This window comes from Dendrobates tinctorius, unplaced genomic scaffold (assembly GCF_039654945.1).
Source record: "Dendrobates tinctorius isolate UK_male_01 unplaced genomic scaffold, ASM3965494v1 ptg000007l, whole genome shotgun sequence".
Classification (NCBI taxonomy): domain Eukaryota; kingdom Metazoa; phylum Chordata; class Amphibia; order Anura; family Dendrobatidae; genus Dendrobates; species Dendrobates tinctorius.
Genome location: NW_027361675.1, coordinates 34,243,442 through 34,265,940, shown reverse-complemented (window position 1 = coordinate 34,265,940; position 22,499 = coordinate 34,243,442). Strand labels below are relative to the sequence as shown.

The following is a 22,499-nucleotide window of genomic DNA, read 5'->3' as shown; positions in this document are numbered from 1 at the left end:
TACCTTAACTTTGTAGCTCTAGGGTCTTTGATTCAAATCCCACCGAGGACAACCACTGCATAGAGTTTGTATCTTGTCCCCAAGTTTGCTTGGGTTTCCTCCAGATATTCTAAAGACATACTGATAGGCTGTTCAGATTGTGAGTCCCAAAGCGGACCATGATGGTGTCTGTAAGGTGCTGCAGAAAATTTTGGTGCTATATAAGCAAGCATACTGAGATAATAAATAACTATTAAAATAAAGTTGCAGAATTGTGAATAATTACATTGGGGGTTTTATGATAAAAATGGTACAGACATGAATGTGACTTAATTATTTTAGATGTGAAAATAGCGTCTTTTGAGGTTAAGACTAGAGATGAACGAATTTGTTCGTTTTTTGTCCCCGAATCTGATTTTGACATATTCGAACCATATTCGAACAATATTCATGCCGAATGTATGTCTTATGATCGGTTCCGAACATATTCGGTCATTTCTACTCCCATTGACGCTAATGACTTTCGGCTGTGTTTGATGAATATTGCAAAAACAATATTCGGAGCCGAATCCGAACAAATTAGTTTATCTCTAGTTAAGGCTAAGAACACATCAATATAAAAAGATACCTGGCAATATAGCAAGGTCATGTAGCCATACGCCAAAGCTGTGTTTCACATAATGAGTAATGCCAAGTAATAGGTAAAGGCTGAGACCACAAAATAACAGAGATGATTGGAAAGAAGACTTCTTTTTATGCCTTTAATTCAGAAAGTATTTTATTTAAATTAAGACAAATACTAATAGCCAATGCAAAAACGGTACCGCCTCTGTCAGAAAACTTAGCGGGTTTGAAAGAAGTATTAGTACGATATGTGACACTGTTCAAGGAAACCCTATGGATGTCATTATAAAGGCTAATTCACACGGTCATTGATTCTCTCATACAAGAGAATCATGTCAATTATGGAAATGACACTCGGCTCAAACTCTGCTGCGTGCGTAAGACGAGTGTCAGTTCACTGTGCTCCAACCCTCTCGCATGAGACAACCTGAGCATAGGTGTGGAGGAGACGGCAAAAGTAATTTCTCCATCTTCTCCATTGCTGGCGTCTGCGGTAATCGGACTGCATTTGCATGACATCCAAGTGCAGTTTGAATTTTCTCCAACTCCATTGCTGGCGTCTGCTGTATTCGGACTGCACTCGGATGACATCCAAGTGCGGTCCGAATTTTTACACTCACCCATAGGCTTGTATGGATGTGCATGATCCGAATCTGAGATGCAGATTTGCACTGCCCCATAGTATAACACTGTGCCGAGTGCTATCCGATTAGACATTGCATAGCACTCAGCCGTGTTACACGGCAGTGTGAGCCCTTAGTCAGTACATTCTATCAGGTATGTTTTTTTCCAGGTATGCGAGCCTGTGTGGCACTAAGGGTTGCTTCATGTATTAGAAAGACAATAGTTTATGCACTTTTAATTGTCTTCTCAAGGTGGCAAATAAAAGTCACATTTTCTACCTAATTGTTTGTCAAAAGAAGGATCAATTTATTTTCCTTTTGACTTATAACCACAAATGTTTATGCCTCTTGACCTGAGAGGCAATGAGCCTTGAGATGTTAAGTAGAACTATGCCAAAACAGTGGAGGTGAGAGCCCACGATTGGTGCCAGTGTAAGTCATAATTTGCTGCTCTGGAAACATATGTGTGTACAGCTGAAAATTAGTAAGAAATGCCATGGTAAACATGATGATTGTGCTCAAACAAATGTCAGGTAATAACATAGTTGATTGATTTGCATCATACTGTAGAACGCATGTAAAGATTGAAGATTGCGCTGATCATGAAGGAAGCTGCCAACCTGATTGGAGGAGAAAATAAACAAACAATCTTAGTTTATGAAAATTTCTTTTTTGTTACAAACTTTAGCTAGTGTAATTACTCTATTCCTGTGTTTTAGTTTGCCTCCGTATAGCAATTTACAACTGTCACAAAGAGAAATGAGGAAAAGACGTTACAGAAATAGAGGAGTTTTTTTTTTACCTCAAATCTGATCAACCATTGTTATAACTATTAGGCCACAATCAAAGAATCAAAAACTGAACTCTTTGTTGTTTCCTCCCTCTACTGACCTACCTATGCCCGACATTGCCATTTCCGTGTGTGGTTCTACCATTACACCCCAGCAACATGCCCGCTCTCTTGGGGTCATATTTGATTCAGAGCTTTCATTCACTCCCCACATCCCCACTGGCTCGCTCTTGTTATCTGCACCTCTAAAACATTCTAAAATTCAACCTTTTCTTACTTTTGACTCTGCAAAAACTCTTACTGTTTCTCTTATTCATTCTTGTCTGGAGTATTGTAACTCTCTACTAATCAGTCTCCCTCTTACCAAACTCTCCCCTCTCCAATCTGTCTTAAATGCTGCAGCCAGGATCATATTCCTCACCAACCACTACACCGATGCCTCTACCTTGTGCCAGTCATTGCACTGGTTACCCATCCACTCCAGAATTCAATATAAACTTATCACTCTCACCCTCAAAGGGCTCCATGCTTACATCTCCTCCCTCGTCTCAGTCTACCACCCTATCAATACCCTCTATTCTGCTAATGACCTAAGATTAAGCTCAATAATCAGAACCTCCAACTCCCGTCTCTAAGGGTACCGTTACACCTAGCGATGCACCAGCGATCCCGACTAGCGATATGACGCGGTCAGGATCGCTGGTGCATCGCTAGGTGGTTGCTAGTGAGCTGCCACACAGACAGATCTCACCAGCGACATAGCGGGGGTCGGGGATCGCTACTTACCTGTCAGACGCGGCGATCCTGCGTCCTCCCGCACGTCTCCACGCATCGCTCGTCGGTGCCACAGGAAGCCCAGCAGGAAGCGCCCGACGAGGAATGGTCCAGGAGCTTCTCGCGCGATCAGCGATAACCAGCAGGGGAGCCGGTCGGAGGTAAGTATCACATGCAGCGATATCGCTAGCAATATCGCTGCAACGTCACAAAATCGGTGACGTTACAGCGATATTGCTAGCGATATCGCAGTGTGTAATGGGGGCTTAAGACTTCTCACGTGCTTCGCCAATTCTTTGGAATGCTCTACCCAGGGTAATTTGATAAATCCCCAATACCCACAGTTTTAAGTGTGCTCTAAAAATGCATTTTTCAGACTGGCCTACCACCTCAACACATTTATTTAATTATCCCTGTGTTACCCATTCAAAATTTTCTTAGCCAGGTTCCTAGTATTGTGTTCTCACACGCTTTATGAATTTAATAGCCCTCTGTGTCTGTACTTTTACATATTCTGGCTGATAATCGGTTCATGCAGCATTACATGAACACCTGATTTCCTACATTTATGGCTGGTCCGAACACCAAAAGCAATTGTTACCCTCCACCTTTCATGTCTACCTTATTTCCTCATAGACTGAAAGCTTGCGAGCAGGGCCCTCATTCCTCTTGGTATCTTTTGATCTATGTGTTTATTGTTATTTTGTAATGTCTATTGTTTGTACATGTCCCCTCTAAAATGTAAAGTGCTGCGGAATATGTTGGCGCTATAGAAATAAATTATTATTATTATTATTGTTATAATCTAAGGCACCGGGTAGTAACCTTCAAAAGAGTTTTTTTGGCAACAGTGTACACCTTGTTTTTGGCTTGAAAAAGGCCCTGTGTGGCCAAAACAACACATGTTCATTTTTGCATGTATACACTGGTGCCAATAGAACTCTTTTGAAGGTTACTACCCGGAGCCTTGGAATCTTGGGTTGTTCGCAGTTTTTTAACCGAGCCCAGGGTTGTACCAAGCTTACACAGGACACTTTATGGTGCACAGGATATACCTTTTCAAATATTACTATTAGACCACATGCACATGTTCAGTATTTGGTGAGGTTTTTTTCTTCAGCATTTGTAAGCCAAAACCATGGGTGGGTGATAAATACAGAAGTGGTGACATGTTTCTATTATACTTTCCCTCTGATTGTTCCTCTCCTGGTTTTGGCTTATAAATAAGCCGAAAGCAGTGAGGGCATAAGGAAATTCAGAAGAAAAATCTAGGCAACAATAAAACCTATTGTAGAACAAAATGTATTATGCTTGAAAAAGGAATTCAAGAGTTAGATAAATAAAAAATTTAGATTCATCAACATATCATGATATAAAAATATTGCCAAAAGACCTAATAAAATATTTATTGAGTTTACCATAATGTCTTTTATACTTACAATTCAAACACTGGATAAAAGCATTGCACTAAAATCAAGCGTTCTGAGAATGGATGTGAACGTACTCTTATACTATTGTGACTATGGTTACTCTTTGCGCCAGCAGTGCTGTATAACATACTGAATATTTTTAGCCTTCCGAAAGAATCAGTATCCTTTGCCCCAGTTTTATGGTGGAAGGTGAAATGAAGGTTTAGTATCATGAACCCATTTTGTGGCTGTCAGGAAGGTTTCAGCAGTTTGTCAGTAAACACACCCTTGTGAGTCTGCACTCTGTCATAGATTTGGTAATCCCTTTAATCTCTGCATTGACTTACCTAACATTATTCTTTTTGCCATTCACTTCTGGGCATTCCTTCTACTTTAGAAGTGCAAAATAATTTAATACCTGGATTAGCCATTTTGTGATAGTTTTTCTTCTTAAAAGAGCTGGTCATTGACAAATCAGGAGTTCTGGGCCAAACATAGAACATGTGTTTTTAAGATATTTGGTGTCAAGCGCTAAGGGATCATTACTTACTATCATTTGAAACTGACTGCCACTTACATATCTGACCTGTGTGCTGAGAGAAAATGCAATAATTCCTACGAAGACTTCAAGGGACAATCTTGTAGATTCCACATTCCTATGTATAATAAAACCATTCCCCCATAAAGCTGCAAGGCATGTTATTTTGAGAAATTCATGTTCCTTAGTAATTATTAAGGAATTTCCATACTATGGGGTATTTAAAGAAGCTATAAGCTCAGAGAGCATGATATGAATATAATTAGAACTGAGCAAAATGGTTCATATGACCTTGTTCCAGTGGCCACACTGATACTTTGTGGCACAAGATTAGAGCACTGCAAACGTCTCACTGTGTCAGCATCCTTGGCACATCTTCTACTTAGTAGTTCCTGTGGAGTCATGATGTAATTGCTGGGGCAAACTAATCAGAAGAAACTCCCAGGATACTGGCACATAATATGAAGTTTTCAGTTCTCTGGTCAGCCATGGAGATCCAATGTGGCCGATGAATCATGGCTTTGCAAATCAAATCGTTCTACTTAACTCTATGTATTTGTGGTTTTAGCTAAAGGCAATTTGTCACCAATAGTGACGAACAAATGAATTCGAGTGGTATTGAATTTTCTTCTAATATTATAAAAAATTGTATTCTCCAGAATTCAGATTTTTTTGTAATTCGTTCCTTGCAAAATGGCAGCCACTATTTTGCTAAACCATAAAGGGCTGGAATAAGGTTAAGTAAATAAGTTGAAAAATAAATAATACATTACCTTTCCCACCATTCCCATAGCCCACCATCTGATCCTCCTCACTTGATTTTGCCTTCTCCCGTAGTGCATATCCATTTCAGTCTGCTTGACTCTGTGCCGTGACTTCCAGCACTGACTAGGCCCGGGATGTCACAAAATTACAATATGTGTCTCCCTAGTCAAACAGGCCTAATCATAGAGTCAACCAAGTCAAGAAATCTGTACCCAATGGGGAAGATGAAAAGAAGAGGCTTGAAGGGTTGGGGTGGCTGGACAGGTGAGCGGTGAGATATTATTATTTTTCTTTACACTCTACATCTGCTATAATCATAGGCCGGAATAGATACCAGAGACTAATATGGAACATTGAATTTGTATCGAATAACGAATTCTCTTGTCTGATTCGATCATCTCTGGTCACCAAGTTTATGCTGCATAAAGTACCGTAGTGACAGAGATTCTGATTATACCAGTCTGTCACCTAAAGTATTTGTCTATCTAGTAGTTTTCATAAAATCACAGTTTATTAGGTGCAGTGTGAGCTGAGCCCTGTCTGAGACAGAAGTCCTAGCAGTGGACCCATATAATTAAGATGGCAACACATGTGCAAGAATACCGATGAAACAACCGCTCGCAGCATACCATGACTGTGGCCTTGCCTATGCCCACCCTCTTTTGATTGACACTCTTTCTTTTCACTGTGCAGAGAAGAAAGTTGCAAAAGAGTAAAAAGGTTTACCCGTACAGGCCTCCAGACAAAGGCACTATCAGGATGCAGTGGACCCATATAATTAAGATGGCAACACAGGTGCAAGAATACTGATGAAACAACCGCTCGCAGCCTACCAATACATGGAGGGGGCGGTTGCCTGGTATGTTAATGCACAATAAAAAACTTATGCGGCGCTGTTCACACTATGGCCATGCACAGCATCCAGGCCAGCCTAGTAGTGACACCCTTCTATTAGCTCAGGCGGGCTGGCCCAGCGCTATCAAAATGCATGCCATGTGCACAGACACCGCAGTTTACAAGACCAAATGGGCCCAACTGCACCCTGAATAAAAAGTGCAAAAAACACAAGAAAGCTATCACACAAGTCATGAATATGTAGAACGCCACATCATGTGTGAATCACTCAGCAGTCTCCTAATCTTGGCCTGTACTGCAGTATTAAAGTGCAATTTTACAAAAACTACTGCACATTTACAAGATATGACACACTGCTTAAATGAAGGTCTGTGTCACTACTTTATGTGGCCATCTCATAAGGCAGCATATATCTGGTGACAGAATCTTTCTAATGCCTGTCCTGCATTTAATATGCATTGGTTTTCCAGGATGTTGTGTAAAAAAAGGATCCTAAAAGTTAACTTTTTATTTTTTTACAAAGATCTACTGTACACACCATTACAAGAAGGTTCATTGGTATGATTTTGTCGGGTCATGTTGACATAAAATATTTGCAAAAACTGGGCTACATATGTCAGCATTGGATGCACATATTATAGGTAGTAGGCAATGAATATCTGTCTGTCTGTGAGTGAAAGTGAAGCTTCCGTTAGTGTGCTTCCATCAAAAACAAAAGGTTTCCGCTGTCTTAACATAGAGTTTCCTATACCGATTTGTAGTTTCTGTGTGAAAGATGTTGAACAAATAACCATTTTCCACATTATTGTGATTCAGTTAAACTGAGGGCAGTAAAGAGGTTACAAATTGGTCTTGTTTAGCTTAAAAAAATGGCATACAGTAGATCTCATTTATATGTATAAATACATGTGTGGGCAATACAGATTGCTGGCACATGATTTATTCCTTTCAAAGACCTTCCAAAAGAACACTGGGCACTCATTAATGTGGAGGAAAAGCGATTCCAGTATTGAAATAGGAAAGGGTTTTTTACAGTTAGAGTAGTCAGACTGCGGAATGCCTTCCTCAGTGGTTCCCGAACTGCAATCCTCTCAGCTCCCCAGCAGATCATGTCATCAAGAATTCCTTACTGCTGAGGGAACCTGTTGCAATTTCTAATGCCTTGATAATAATTCCATCACCTGTGCAATACTAAGAAAAACCCAAAAACATGACCTGTTGGGGGCTGTGAGGGCTGGAGTTTGGGAAACACTCCTGTATCATAATAGGTAGTAAGGGCAGCTACAACAGCAGCATATAAAAAAAGGGCAGGATGTTCTTCTAATAAGTAATGAAATTGCATGCTACTTATAGATAATCAATAATTGGTTGAGAAAGGTTGAACTTCATGGACTTGTGTCTTCTTTCAATCTATATCATTATGAAGCATGATAAAGAATATGAGCACTCACTGGCTAGTAGTCACATCACTGTCTGTGTTCTGAACTTCACTTCTGGTAACACGAGCAGTATAGAAATTACTAAAAGCCTAATAGTGTAATAGATCACAAATGTATCAGAAGCTTCATTAAAATGGATCTTAAGTTAGCAAATATTCAATATTTTAAATGTGTAATAACCTTTAAAAACATATAACAGCCTTACACTTTCCTAAATTAAATTGATAGAATATTATATTTTTCTTAAATTTATTTTGTAATATTTTTAAGCTAAGATCTTCAAGATTACCCCTTGGGTGGTTACTGATGATGTTTTTGACTCTCGATACTTTTTTAGATCAGTTGGCTGAATCATAGTGCGCTTATAGCATTTACAAGAGCGATAAAGAAGTTTTTTTTTTACCGTAATCGTATTCAGTAAGTTATTGCCTGAAATGTAGACAAACCACAGAAGGGAGTGGAGAGGGAGCAGAAGATAAAACTAAATTTCAGAGAAAACTTTTTAAATCTCCAGTAAGAAAATCTTTCAATATATGTAATCCCTGGAACCCACACATACATTAACATATGTGCCTCACACGTCGATACAAAAAGAAAAAAGAAAACAGCTTTTAGATCTTGAATGTGCTGGTAACACTTTTATTTGTATCTTCTGTTTTTACTCAAGTATCCCTGGAACAAGTGACTGACCCCTTTATAGGGTGTCTGTTCACACATGCAGAGAATCCTCATTTGGCAAAACTTCAAAAAAGCATGTTCTTTGTTATTCAAAGGTCTACTTGCAAGAGACAAAATAGTTTTGCTTCTTTATCTCCCTTCAGAATAACCCAAGTCAAGAATGCATCTTTCATCGATCTTTTCATTTACTGTCAAGGAATGTGAGAAACTTGTCAGAGTTAGTACCGGTCGTCTCATTATTTACACCAATATTTATCCTGGGAGGTGTGAAGCGTTGTGTGCATGACTGCAATAATGCAAAATATTGTACTTTTTTATTGTTTGTTTTTATTTTCCAAATACCATCTGAAAAGTGGATTTTATTTTCTTAAGTGTACAATGTATCTTGATGTCACATAGAGGCCATGATTTGTAAAACATTATAAAGTTAGATTTAGCCTGTCAAATTAAAGGTCTTTAGAAGTTAGGTAAATCCAGAAAGATTTGGAAAGGCTTAAAGTTTCAGAGCTCTTTACAGCAAGTTCAAATGGGGTTTGTCGAAGTTCAAGAGCAGATGTCACACAAGATCCAAGGTTTTCTGATATTGAAGCTTCTGCGGTATCTGGAGTTTGACCTGATATACACTGACTGAACCAAACTGATGAAATTCTGGTACCAGAAACAGCCAGCAAGGCCATATAAATCCATGAATGCGTTGCTTTGTGTGCTTTCTATGCTTTTCCAGGTCTAAATTATCTGCCCCTCTTTGCTGATGTATAGAGTAACTGGCTGGCCAAGTGTTTATGAACAGTTATCATCCACTACTTTGGATGTTATCAGAGGAAGGGACGCCTGCCGCAGGGCTTGGTCTCTCACCCTTTCTATTACCACCTGTCATTGACAAAGAGTGTGCGGTGAAGCTGCACAGTCACTGAGTACAAGTGTAGATAGTTTCTGACGGCTGATCAAAGGGGAAAACCAAAGGGGCTGATAACAAGGACATGTTTCATGTACTTTTAACTTTGAGAAGTTCTTGCATTTGCATTTTTTTCCATAGCATGGCAAATAGATGTTTTGTGAATATAACATATTCAGTTATCTAGTAAAGCGGTTAATGGTTGATTGTTTAGGCAGCAATCATAACTACTATCACTTTCAATAAAGGAATGTCATACTTATGGATATTCATATAAAACATAGCCTAATTCAAATCTTCAAATTTGTGACCATTCCTATTTTCTTTCGATTTGTTTGGAAGCTATATTAATAAAAAAGAAAGAAATATTTTATGAACTGTAACATTTGGAATCTTTATAAAGTTTATGTATGTAAATCTGCAGTGATATCTTATTTTGCTTTAATTATTGTATTGTTTAAGTTGTTACTTATGACTTGTGTTTTGAAACTTAAACTGTAAAGCGCTGCGGAATATGTTGGCGCTATATAAATAAAGATTATTATTATTATTCTTATGATATGGTGTATAGCAGTAATTCTGATGAGTTTGCTAATTTATTTTGCATTTCTTTAATACCCACCTTTTCCATACATTGTGTTTTCCCTCACTTTACAATGGAGCCCGTATTTTGAGTTTCAAAGAGCCAGGGCTTATTGGTACTTACAGCTGGACAACTCTACAATAGACATGTGTCTAGCGGTCAGAAATGGTTAAGTGTCTTTGCATTGGAGAAACATAGGGCGAGCCAGGGACATTTTATCAATAGGATAAAGAGAGTCATTTGTATTGTGCAGAAGATATTATTGTAGTACAGCTGCCATCTTTATATTGCACTATACAGCAGAAAAGGTTCTTTGTAATGAATATAATTGCACAGAGAAGTTGGAGATTTGACAGGACACCATCCTGTATAAGGCTACTTTCACACATCAGTTTTTTGCCGTCAGGCAGGATCCGGCTTTTTTTAGAAAAAACGGATCCGGCATAAATTTTGGAGAACTGTAGAAACGGATCCGTTTTTTTGCTGGATCCGTCTCTGTTCCTGGCGGCTGGCCAATTGGATCTGAGCATGCGCAGACTTAAAAAAACCGGATCCGGTGGCTGGATCCGTCTTTTTCTGGATCCGGCGCATTCCGGCGCCCATAGACTTTCATTGTAGCAAAAAGCTGGAAGCGCCGGATCCGGCGCTTCCGGCTTTTTCGCCGGAGACAAAAAACGTTACAGTAGCCGTTTTTTCCAGACGCCGGAATGAGACAAGTTGCCGGATCCGGCAAAAAACGGATGAAACGCAATGCCATCCGGCACGATCCGGCGCTAATGCAAGTCAATGGGGAAAAACCGGATCCGGCATTGCATTTTGCCGGATCCGGTTTTACAAAAAAAAGCCGGATCACGCCTGAAGGCAAAAAACTGATGTGTGAAAGAGGCCTTAGGCATCACCTGTCATGTGCCAGGAGAGTCACATAGTGGATTGTAGTGTACTTTATGACTACTTTCTTTACTTTTATCTGTTCTTCATATTTTCAGTTTATTTTTATTACTTAATGGGTTCATATTTTGGAAGCTTTAGACGATCAGTAGAAATTATTTTGATTCCATAAACTATGGTCTAAGAAGTTTTAGCAGTAGAATTTGAGTAGGAGCCACCTAACAAGTATGAAAGAAAATTATTTAAAAACATGAAACTTTCCATTCTGGAACTCTGCATTTAGTTCTATGGGAGTTAGCCAAGTATGGTCGACACTTTCTTAGATTTCCGAAGAAGTAAATGAAAAGACCTCCACATATGGGTGGCCATCTCTTCACTTATTGTCTGCCTAAGATGCATTGGCAAGGTGCCCCTTCACCATGCAGGTTGTAGGTGATGGGAATACCACTTTGGAGATAGATGTGAGTTACCATAATGGAGCCTTGAAGCAGTTGGGCATTAATGTATTTGATCAAAATACCCTTTGAATAATTTTTATTGGACTGGGATGAAAATGGCCATACCTAATCTTATTTTTTTTGAATTTCGCTATAAAGATTACATAAGAACATTATTTTAATCCCCCACCTTCAATAGAATTGCTATTTCACATTTATTATGGCAATTCTAAACCCATAACATCCAATGCTGATGTTTGAAGAACAGTTAACATTATCTCATGGAGGTGTGTATTCAACATTTTATGACATGACAGTAGTCTTACCCACATGTTGTCTGAGTTTCACATGTATGCAGAGTTCTGTTTCACCACAATCTAAGCCCTCCTAAGGATATTTGTTGGAGACACATGGGATTATACCAAGTACATTAATATAACTATTGCTCATATTTCAATATAACTTGATAGAAAATCTTCTAGAACCAAAAGCCAAGAACAGGAAGTGACTAATTTTAAAGTTATTTAAATTGACTCACTCAGGCTCACCCATACCTTTACATATTAAGCTACATGTTCTTGTTAAATTTAAGCCAAATCATTAATAAGTAAACTTAAAATGATATACTGATATTGTGCACACTATGGAGAAATACCAGAAAACCAGGGTATTCTGGTTCATTGCCCTACTCGAGTTTCGCCAGAATACTTTGCCCCAGATGAAGCAATGTGGCAAAACTCGAATGAAGCATTAAGCCACAATGGTATTTTATTTAATGCTTATTTTAATGAATCCTCTTTGAGTTCAATAAATACTTTTAGTATGGTATTGTGGACTTGGAAGACTTTAATATTACGAGCTGCCTTGTGGGGTTTTTTTCTTTTCCTCTGTCGAGGAATTTTTGAAACATGAAATGACTATTAGTACCTTGGTCTTCTGGTATTTTGCCATTATCTGCATGATATCAGTATATAATTTTATAATTATTTGAAGACTGACCGACTTTGTGATATCGAATGTGACTTCATGGATTTTTGAGGGGCTTTGTGCTGAATAGGTGTCATGGAATTGTTTTCCATCTAATTTGAATAAGTAAACTAACAAACAGGAAACTGGAGTACTTGGAGGAAACCCAAAAAAACACAGGAAGGAAGTGCAAACTATTTGCAGATGTTATCCACTGTAAATATCCATAGAACTTAGGATCTCAAAACTGAAAAACTATATTGCTAACCGCTGTACCTCCATGCTAAAATTAAAATAACTCATTCTTTTGTGGTTATATGCGTGATTCATTTCTCAACATATATGGCAGTGATAAAATGTCCCTGACATGTTGGTTATAAAATTGTAAATGTGACTTAAGTAATGTGTAACTTGTATATTCATTGGTGGGAGCTTAAACAGTTGTATGTCCATTTAGCATTTCACAGTTGCTATGACAAATTTTTGAGACCAGTTCCATGAAGTGGAAGCAGACCAGCCATTGATGGAACTCATGTTGATATCTGTCTCTGTGTTTAGCAGGCCACTTGTAGAAAAATGATGACGTTAGAGCTGTTTAAAATGTTTAAATATTTTATCCTAGTTATTACCTTTAGTTCTTACTAGTCCCTAAACAGATTTTGGGATGTATTATAAAAGTAGTCACAAAATGTTTTCAGTTAGCTTATTTGGGAAAAAATACCATGAATATTACGCTCAGTTTACAAAGAGGTGTAATGTAAAATGTGACATACATTACACATATATATATTTATATGTAGCAAAATGAAATTTTTTTATATCATTCTTGGAACATAAGAAGCTCATGTTTTCTTTTTTTTCTTTGCTCTAGGTGCCTATGATAGGAGTGTTACGCTGCTGGAAGTATGTGGTAGCTGGCCAGACAGCTTCGGCTTACGCCATATCTCATCTATTGAAAGCACCGATGAGGGTCTTCGTGAACGGTTGGCTGATGCCATGTCTGAATCCCCAAACCGAGATGTGGTGGTATCAGGAACAGGTACAAAAAAGAGGTGTGATCTTTGGTCCAACAATTCTTTTTAAATCAAGCTTGCCATTACTCACTATGATTCCTTATAAAAGTTCCACATTACTAGACCAACATTTCTTTGTTCTAGGTACTAGAAGAGAGGAAAGCATATTTTAAAAAACAAATTTCCAAGAATGGAAAGATCATTTTTTGTTACAGTCTCATCTTTATGACATAGTAAATTCATGTTTTTTTTAATTTTACTGTGGCATTGACTGCTCATAGAAATAATTGTGACCACTTATCCATGACTTCATTTACACAAAAACATTGTTGTTAATGAAGTTGCTTAAAGAGGTTGTCAACTTCTTTTAAACAAATGATCTGTCCTTAGGATTAGTCATCAATGTCTGATCAGCTGTGGTTCAACAGCAGGCACACCCAGCAACAACTATTATCTGTGTTGGCTGCCACCGGCCTGATGTATTTACTTGTAGAGCTGGTGATCTACTTAGAGTGGCTGGGGCTTGGTACTGCACATCCGCCTCCTATTCAAATCAATAGAAGGTGGATGTGTAGTACTCCGTGGCAGCCACTACAAGTAGATTGCAAGCTCCGCATGTATTATGTGGATGGCCTTTTATTTGAATGACCTCCATGTAATACTATTCGCACAGCAACCAGGAATCAGAGTTTCAACTACGTTGTAGCAACAAATGCAATGGTGCTTTAAGAGCAAACCTGAGTCAATCAGACTGATTTTCCTATCAAAAGGGGTTGTCAAGGCATACTCCATTTTAACCCTTTAGTGAGACAGGCAAATTCTCTCAAATCTAACATGTTACTCTATGTGGCAATAACTCAGGAATGCTTCAACATATTCCAATGTGACACATTGTACTTTATATTAATGGTAAATTTAGGTGGATACGTTTTGCATTTATTTCTAAAAATATCAGAAATTTGACAAATATTTTAAAAAATTTGCAATTTTCAATCTTTGATTATCCCTTTAATCCAAATAAGCATACCACGCAAAAAAAAGTTAATAAATATAATTTTCCTCATGTCTGCTTTACATCAGAATCATTTTTAATTTTGTTTAATTTTGTTAAGATATAAGAAAGTTTACAAATTTAGCAGCAATTTTTCATTTTTCAAGGAAATTTACAAAACTTTTTTAGGGACCTATTCGGTTTTTATGTGACTTTTGGCCACCTATATATTGGAAACTTCCAAAAATGATACCATTTAAAAAAACTGCACTGCTATTCCAGTTAGTTTATTAACCCTTCAGGTAATTTTCAAGAATGATTTCATAGTGTCATATCCACATGAAAAATTTTATTTTCAGCACCTAAATGTTGATATCTTCTGAATACGTCATTATGGCTGGCAAAGTCTAAGGCAATTATTTTGTCATGAAATGCTAAGGCAACCATTAGAACCACACAATCATGATCTTAGAGTGCCATAGGGGTTAAAGAGGGAGCCTCCACATTCTGTCAACCATCTAGATGCCATAGTCACTATTGACAACAGCATCTAAGCAGTTAAACGGGTAAGATCAATGCCAACACCAACCACTGCTGATGCAGTAGGTTGGCAGCTATAGTGTACAGCTGTTGCATTTTCACCATTTGGGGGATGCTATTTTCTTAAATCTCAGGTAATTAAAAAGATGTATTGAGGCTGTGTGCCCACGTAGCTATTTTTAAGCGTTTTTGCAGCGATTTTCGGCGCGAAAACGCAGCAAAAACGTTTAAAAATCGTGTACAGAACGCCCCCCATGCATTCCTATGGCATTCCGCACATGCTGTCCTAATGCTGCGCTTTTTTCCGCGGCGGAATCGCACAGCGGAAAAAATCGCAGCATGCTCATTCTTTTGTGCGGAATCGCAAAGAATTGCCGCGATTCCGCACCCATAGGAATGCATGAGAATCGCTTACTTCCCGCATGTGGCTATGCCCACCATGCGGGAAGTTAAGCGTCTCATGTGCGGATGGTACCTACGGTGTGGAGGAGAGGAGACTGTCCACCAGGCCCTGGGTACCATACCCCTGTAAAAAAAAGAATAAAAAATAAAAAATCGGGGTATATTTACCTTCCGGCGTCCCGCGCTGCATTCCCGGCCTAAGCGTTCCCAGTAATGCCTTGCAGCACGGTCCAGTGATGACGTAGTCTCGCGTGACTCTAGCGGTCTCGCGAGATCGCTATAGCAACGCGAAACTACGTCATCACAGGTCTCGCAAGGCACTACTGGGAACGCTGTGGCCCGGGAATGCAGCGCGGGACGCCGGAAGGTAAATATACCCCGATTTTTTTATTTTTTTAGCATTTTAACATTCTATCTTTTACTATTGATGCCGCATAGGCGGCCTCAATAGTAAAAACCTGGTCACACTTGTCAAACACTATGTTTGACGAGTGTGACCAACCTGTCAATCACTTTCCAAGTGATGCTTCAAATCGCTTGGAAAGTGCTTGAATATCGCACGCGAAAATCGCGAACATAATCGCTGTGAAATTGCGGTGAAATCGCGCGGAAAAAACCGCACGATTTCTGGGAAGGAGTCCGGTTTTTGGTGTGCGTTTTAACACGCACCGTGGGCACATAGCCTGAAGGTTACTAAGACAGCCTCTTTGAATTTTGTATAGGACTTCTGTACAAAGTACACAGATTTTACTCTTTAAAAAATGTAAGGATTATTTTTGTATTCAAGCCTATTTATGGGTGCCAAATTGTAAAAAATCAAATACTAGTATAATGATGAGTGCCTGAAACCTCCATATTTTCTTGTCTACAGACTGCAGTGTGCATATCTTGAACTCTTTCTAGCTCTTTAATCCCAACATAATCCATCTCTGTAATGTTCAATTATATAGATAAATAATCTCATTTATTTCCATAAATCTAATAAGGTGACCTCCTCACAAGAGGTTAAGAGATGTTACAGACACTTATATATGTTGTGCTTCACAATTATTGTAGAGAAACTTGCTCTCACTTGGTTATGTCAGCTAACGACATTTTATGTTTCATTGAAGACCGTCTGATATTAGTTATTACTCTTTGATTTTTACATTATTTCAGGTGGCTTTTTCTCATCTACGCATTGCGATAAATAATATTATTTGCATGCATATTTATTTTATTAGAACATACAGTAATTATTAGCATACCAGTAGCATTTGATCATATTTAGTTTTTCACCCTCCAAAAACATTTTTCTTGTGAATTAAAACAAAAATTCTACAAAAATTACATGCTACTTTCATGAAATCAGGAACCATTACCCCTCTTTCTGTTAACACTGCAATCTTGTAATATGTTGTCCACCATTGGCAGCAAAGATCTAGGTTTCTAATCAATCTGTTTTAACTGATCAAAGTCTATTTTTCTTTTTTAATTAGTCTTTTTAAATATTTTTTTTTCTCAAAGCACATTCTGCATTGGTGGGTCTCAGCTGATTTCCATTATTTGTACTGTACATCACTGTGTATGCCACGGTCAGGAAAGTCCTCTCGGAACTACAGATATTGTACCAGGATCACCCTTGTTTGAGTCATCTAAAAGTAGATGTCACAGTGTGTCGAATGTCTGTAAGGCTGGACAGGACCATTAAATAGTGATCACACAACAATGATGTCAGCACACTTTAGGTACAGCTGAATCCATCCCATGTAATTTTTCTGGTCATCAGTACCATCTAGTCAAGATTTTTTAATTATTCTTCTGGCTATGACATTCCCCTACAGACTATTGAGTTTTTATTCCCATGACCCTATCAATGTAGGTGTTTAGTCTGCAGACTTACTAAAAAGCAATCTACTGTTTAAAGTAGATGCCAGCTGGAGAATATTCTAACCATTAAAGAATTCTCTCAAGGCCAGTCTCCTGGATTCTTAAAAACGCAATTTTTTACCCATTATAACCTTATGGTTTTCAGAGACTTTCCATGCCAAGAAGGTATCTTCATTCAAAAATGTTGGATTGTTGAACAAGTGGCTTCAAATGGATCCCTTTTGAGTATTATTTTTGCCTCACCACATTCACATAACAGTGTTTTTATTTTTACATTGCTTTGTGAGACAGCTATTTGGCATAACTCAGATATTTCTACTATTTAAGACTCAGGGCTGTCCCTTAAATTGGAGCCACCCTTCCTTGCGACAAAAAGTGTTTAATTGAATCAAACAGGTGCTCTCTTTTGGGATTTGTTTGCTACATTTTATGACCAAAAATAACAGAAAACCAATAGTGATGAGCGAACATGCTCAGATAAGGTGTTATCCAAGCATGTTCGGGTGCTGAGTGTCTTTGGCGTGCTGGAAAAATATGTTCTAGTCCCCGTACCTGCATGTCTCGCCGCTGTTCGACAGCTGCAACACATGCAGAGATTGCCTGTTTGTTAAGAAATCCCTGTTTGTGTTGCCGCTGTGGAGCAGCCGCGAGACATGCATGGGCGGGGACGCAAACATATTTTTCAAGCACGCCAAAGACGCTCGGTTAGCACCCGAACATGCTCGGATAACACCTTACCGGAGCACGTTCGCTTATCACTAAAAACCAATGGAAAATGAGTAACCTAAATCAGCTAACAGCAATTACTCTCACAAATTCCTTTGAAGCCAATGAGAACGGTAGCAGAAATTTTTCTCAATGCTATTTTGTAAAATAAAAAGATGAGTTATTAGTGTGGAAAAGCCTCTGCTATGTAACAAATTACATTGTGCACTGAATTTTTCCCTACAATAGTTATTTCCACTGTCCTTGAAGGTTAATTGTAAGCCTGACATTTATTGTCTAAATTGAAAAATATGTCACTTGAAGCTACTGTATGCTATTAGAATTGTTTCTTTATATTAATATCAAGGTGGCTTTATTTTTAATACCATTGGCCTTGATTAAGTTTCTCAAAGCCATGTACACTTATTCACATAGGAAAAAGGAGAATGAGCCATTTATGTCAGTCCAATTATAACAATGAACACATCCACACTTATCTAATAGTTTGGTGTTCTGTTTCTAAACGCTGTCAAGACACCTGGAGGCTTCCAAAATTCCATCAATGTTTCCAGATTCAACACCCTGATCTGGATCGTCTGTGGTAGTTGCTGGAAAAAAAGCATCACAGATGATCAGTATCACTGTTTTACCAAAGTTTTATGTTTATATTTAGACCAAAGACCCAATAGCTTATTCATATCGATCTCTATCTTTCTTCATTATTAAATTAAGCATAGCCTGAGAAGATTCCATATCTATGTAACTGCATGATTTATATAATGTGTCGTGTAAGCATGTGTGAAAGTCGCAATGAGAATAGGTTTGGCATAGAAGATGTGCTGGCAGCAAGACGCTAGACATGATTTAGGAAGGCTAGATGTTTCTGCCTTAGTTATTTGTTAGCTTGTGTTTGATGGAGTGCCAGAACCCATTGTCCTTATTGCTGCCATTTTTTCCTCCAGGGGTGAAAACTATGTAATTGCCTTTGTTGTTCATTTGTATTTCATATTTTTAATTAGCTTTTTATGATGTTTTGTTGGACTTGTCAGACGGGTGTTGCAATAACATGATGTGTACACCTCTCTGTCTATAAATGTCTCCATGCTTCTATCAATTATGTTCCATTTGTAAAGTCTAGAATTAGAGAATGCATTTCATGAAAACAGCAACACTATTACTGTATATATCAAAGGGAATTTTCCATCCTTCCTTGATGGAATAGCTCTAGCCCTATAAAATTTGCATAATTAACCCTTTCCTGACATGGTAAATTTTTATTTTTTTTCTGAGAACCATAAGTTTTTTATTCTTCAGTCAACATAGATGTACGAGGTCTTTTTTTTGTGTGGAACAAATTATAGTTTTGAATGGCACCATTCATTTTACCATTCAACATACTGTAAAACAGGAAATAGATTCCATGTGCTGAGAACTTCCACATTTTTTTTTGGGAGGGGAAAGGAGGTGTTTATTTTTATTGTGTTCTTTGTATGATATAAATGAACATGATTAAACTTAAGGGGTAAGGTTTCTCCTTGTGGAGAGTGACATGCCAGCTCTGGCTTGTCAAGGTAAGGAGGCTTATTCGCCATGCAATGCTCCTCTGGGAAAATAATATGCAAATTGCCTCTTCAGGGAAAAAGAGGACTTGAACTCTATAGCGCCATCTGATGGTAGTAGCGATCCTACAAGTCACAATCAACCCTTTAACGAGTCTTTTATCCTAAGTCATATTACATGACTCGTTAAAGGGTTCATTGTGACTTGTAGGATCGCTACTACCAACAGGTGGCGCTATAGAGTTCAAGTCCTCTTTTTCTCTGAAGAGGCAATTTGTACATGATTAAACTTGTGATTGACCTGTGAACATTAATTTCCAGCTCAGTACGATTACAACAAAATCAAACTTGTATGGTATTTTTTGATTTGGGGGATAAAAAAATTCAGAAATTCGTAAAAAAATCTTTCCTGTTTCCGAAACCTGCAATGTTTTTATTTTCCAGTTTATGCAGCTATATGAGGGCTTTAAAGTGAACCTGTCATGAAAAATAAAGCTATTAACCTGCAGATATAGGGTTCATTCGCAATTTAATAGCATTCAGACACTGTGGGGCGCCTGCACTAAGATCCCTTCTGCCAGAACTTTGTTTCCCCTGGCATCATTTGGCTTCCAGTCATAAGGTTGTGTTGGCACAGTTCTGGTCACCACTCAGTTCATAGAGAGAAACCATGTTGGCGCCACCCCTGTGACTGGAAGCCGAACATTACCTGGAGAATAAGGGCTCATACTCACTTGCGAGAGACTCGCACATTTCTCGTACGAACCTCTCGCATGAAAGCCTGGCACTGCTGCCGGCCTTGGGACCGTAGCGTGCGGCTGCATGAATTTCTTTGCAGCCGCACGCTCCGGTCCCAGTGCTGGTGGCTGTGCCAGGTTTTCATGCGAGAGACTCACACGAGAATCATGCGAGTCTCTCGCAAGTGAGTATGAGCCCTAAAGTTAATTTCCTCTCTGTAGCGGGGGTTCTTAGTGCTGGTGTCGGAACACTGTTAACCTGAAAATCGATCTCATATCTGCAGATTAATAGCATGAGACTTGAAGCTGCGATTGTCCAATCACCTTTGCTATACATAGCATGGCTTCAGCACTGCTATGTATAGGAAACTCACAATCTCTTATGAATGCTGGCCATGGACCGGCACTCACAATAGGATCATAGGGACAGGCACAGGGGTCTTCAGCAGACCCCCGGCTGTCATGACAACCCATTGGTGCCCTGCGATCACGTGACCGGCACTCGCTTCCTGTCTGCAAGTTTTAAATGACACAGGCATTTAACTGGTTAACAGCCACGGGTGGATCTCAGATCCACCCGTGGCTGTTAGAGGTACTTGATGGCTGATTAAATCAGGTCTAAAGTTAGACTAGATTAAAAATGTACTTACCAAACAGTTTTGATATATATGCCCCATTGTTTTGTTTTTGTTTTTATTGTTGGCTATTATGATGAATACTTTTTGTAGCTATTGCTTAAAGATCGCAGTCATATGGTTAGAGCTACGGTATCTCTCTGTATCTTTTTTTACCACTTTCAACATATTGGATATTGTTTATTGAGATTGTGTGGCTAATCCCATACTGTTGGCTGTCTATAGCAGATAGCTATACTTATTCCAGTCATTGTATATTTGCAGTATTAGATTAGAAATATTGGTGTGGACATAGAGACATTGATAGGTAAATTTCACCATCAATATAGGTATCTGTCTTTCCCAATATTTGCGAATTACCTATATGATTAGAACATATATTATGGTGTATCTGATTATATTGTTAGGTCTATACAATTACCTCCTGGTGTTTTATTGAGGCTGTAGGCCTCTTATTTGATATGCAGCACCTTTTATCGTATAGACTTAATAAAAGTTACGTTTTAGATTTCACTTTTACTGTCTTGTTAATTTGACCACAGAAAAGTACATTTAGCTTTTGCCTAGAGAAGAATGCAGTGTTTCTGGATTGTATTGATATATGTCTTCTTTTTGCATAATAAAGCTTTTACTTATATTTGTTAATTGCATGACAAACTGATCACAGATAATGACTTCTGGAAGTATTCCTGTACCCATACAGTGATTAGCACAACCATCATGCCTGCCTGTTTTTAAATGTTTTTAATGTAGTGCTGTGTGTACTTTCATCGATTATCCAATATTGACTGTCAACCTTATAGACATAGATTTTTCCAGAACCTCTGAATCTTTTGAATATATATATATATACACACACTACCATTCAAAAGTTTAGGGTCACTTAGAAATGTCTTTATTTTTGAAAGAAAGGCAGTTTTTTCCAATGAAGTTAACATTAAATGATTCAAAAATACACTCTATACATTGTTAATGTGGTAAATGACTATTCTAGCTGCAAACGTCTGGTTTGTAATGCAATATCTTCATAGGTGTATAGAGGCTCATTTCCAACAACCATCACTCCAGTGTTCTTATGGTACTTTGTTTTTGCTAACTGTGTAAGAAGGCTAATAGATGGTTAGAATACCCTTGAAAACCCTTGTGCAAGTATGTTAGCACAGCTGAAAGCAGTTTGGCTGATTAGAGAAGCGATAAACCTGATCTTCCTTTGAGCTAGTTGAGAATCTGGAGCATTACATTTGTTGGTTCCTTTAAAGTCTCAAAATGGCCAGAAAAAAAAGAACTTTCATGTGAAACTCGACAGTCTATTCTTGTTCTTACAAATGAAGGCTATTCCATGCGAGAAATTGCCAAGAAAATGAAGATTTCCTACAACGGTGTGTACTACTCCCTTCAGAGGAGAGCACAAACAGGCTCTAACCATTGTAGAAAGAGTAGTGGGAGGCCCCGCTGCACAACTGAGCAACAAGACAAGTACATTAGAGACTGCAGTTTGAGAAATTGACACCTCACAGGTCCTCCACTGGCAACTTCATTAAATAGTTCACGCAAAACGCCAGTGAAGAGGTGACTCCGGGATGCTGGCCTTCAGTGCAGCGTGGCAAACAAAAAGCCATATCTGAGATTGGCTAATAAAAGGAAAAGATTAATATGGGCAAAAGAACACAGACATTGGTGTCATGATCACGTGTGTCAGGTCGCAGATGATGCCGCAAGGCGAACCCATAACACACGTGACCCTGGATACACCTCCTCCAGTGGGGCGAATTTAAATAATAGAACGTGCAGGTGGATACGCCGCC

General features: G+C 38.6%; 1 protein-coding gene across 7 annotated transcripts in view; it reads left to right on the top strand.

Annotated features, from left to right (window-relative positions):
- The window catches only part of BCAS3 (BCAS3 microtubule associated cell migration factor), a 1,710,065-nt gene that overhangs the window by 1,568,588 nt on the left and 118,978 nt on the right, over nt 1-22,499 (top strand). For 5 of the 7 annotated variants that reach the window (XM_073573260.1, XM_073573290.1, XM_073573280.1 and 2 more), the window contains one exon: nt 13,115-13,282. In XM_073573260.1, the coding sequence (XP_073429361.1) occupies nt 13,115-13,282 (168 nt within the window). Of the gene's footprint in view, nt 1-13,114; nt 13,296-22,499 lie in introns of all 7 variants that reach the window. The other 2 variants (XM_073573307.1, XM_073573314.1) reach the window with 1 other exon arrangement.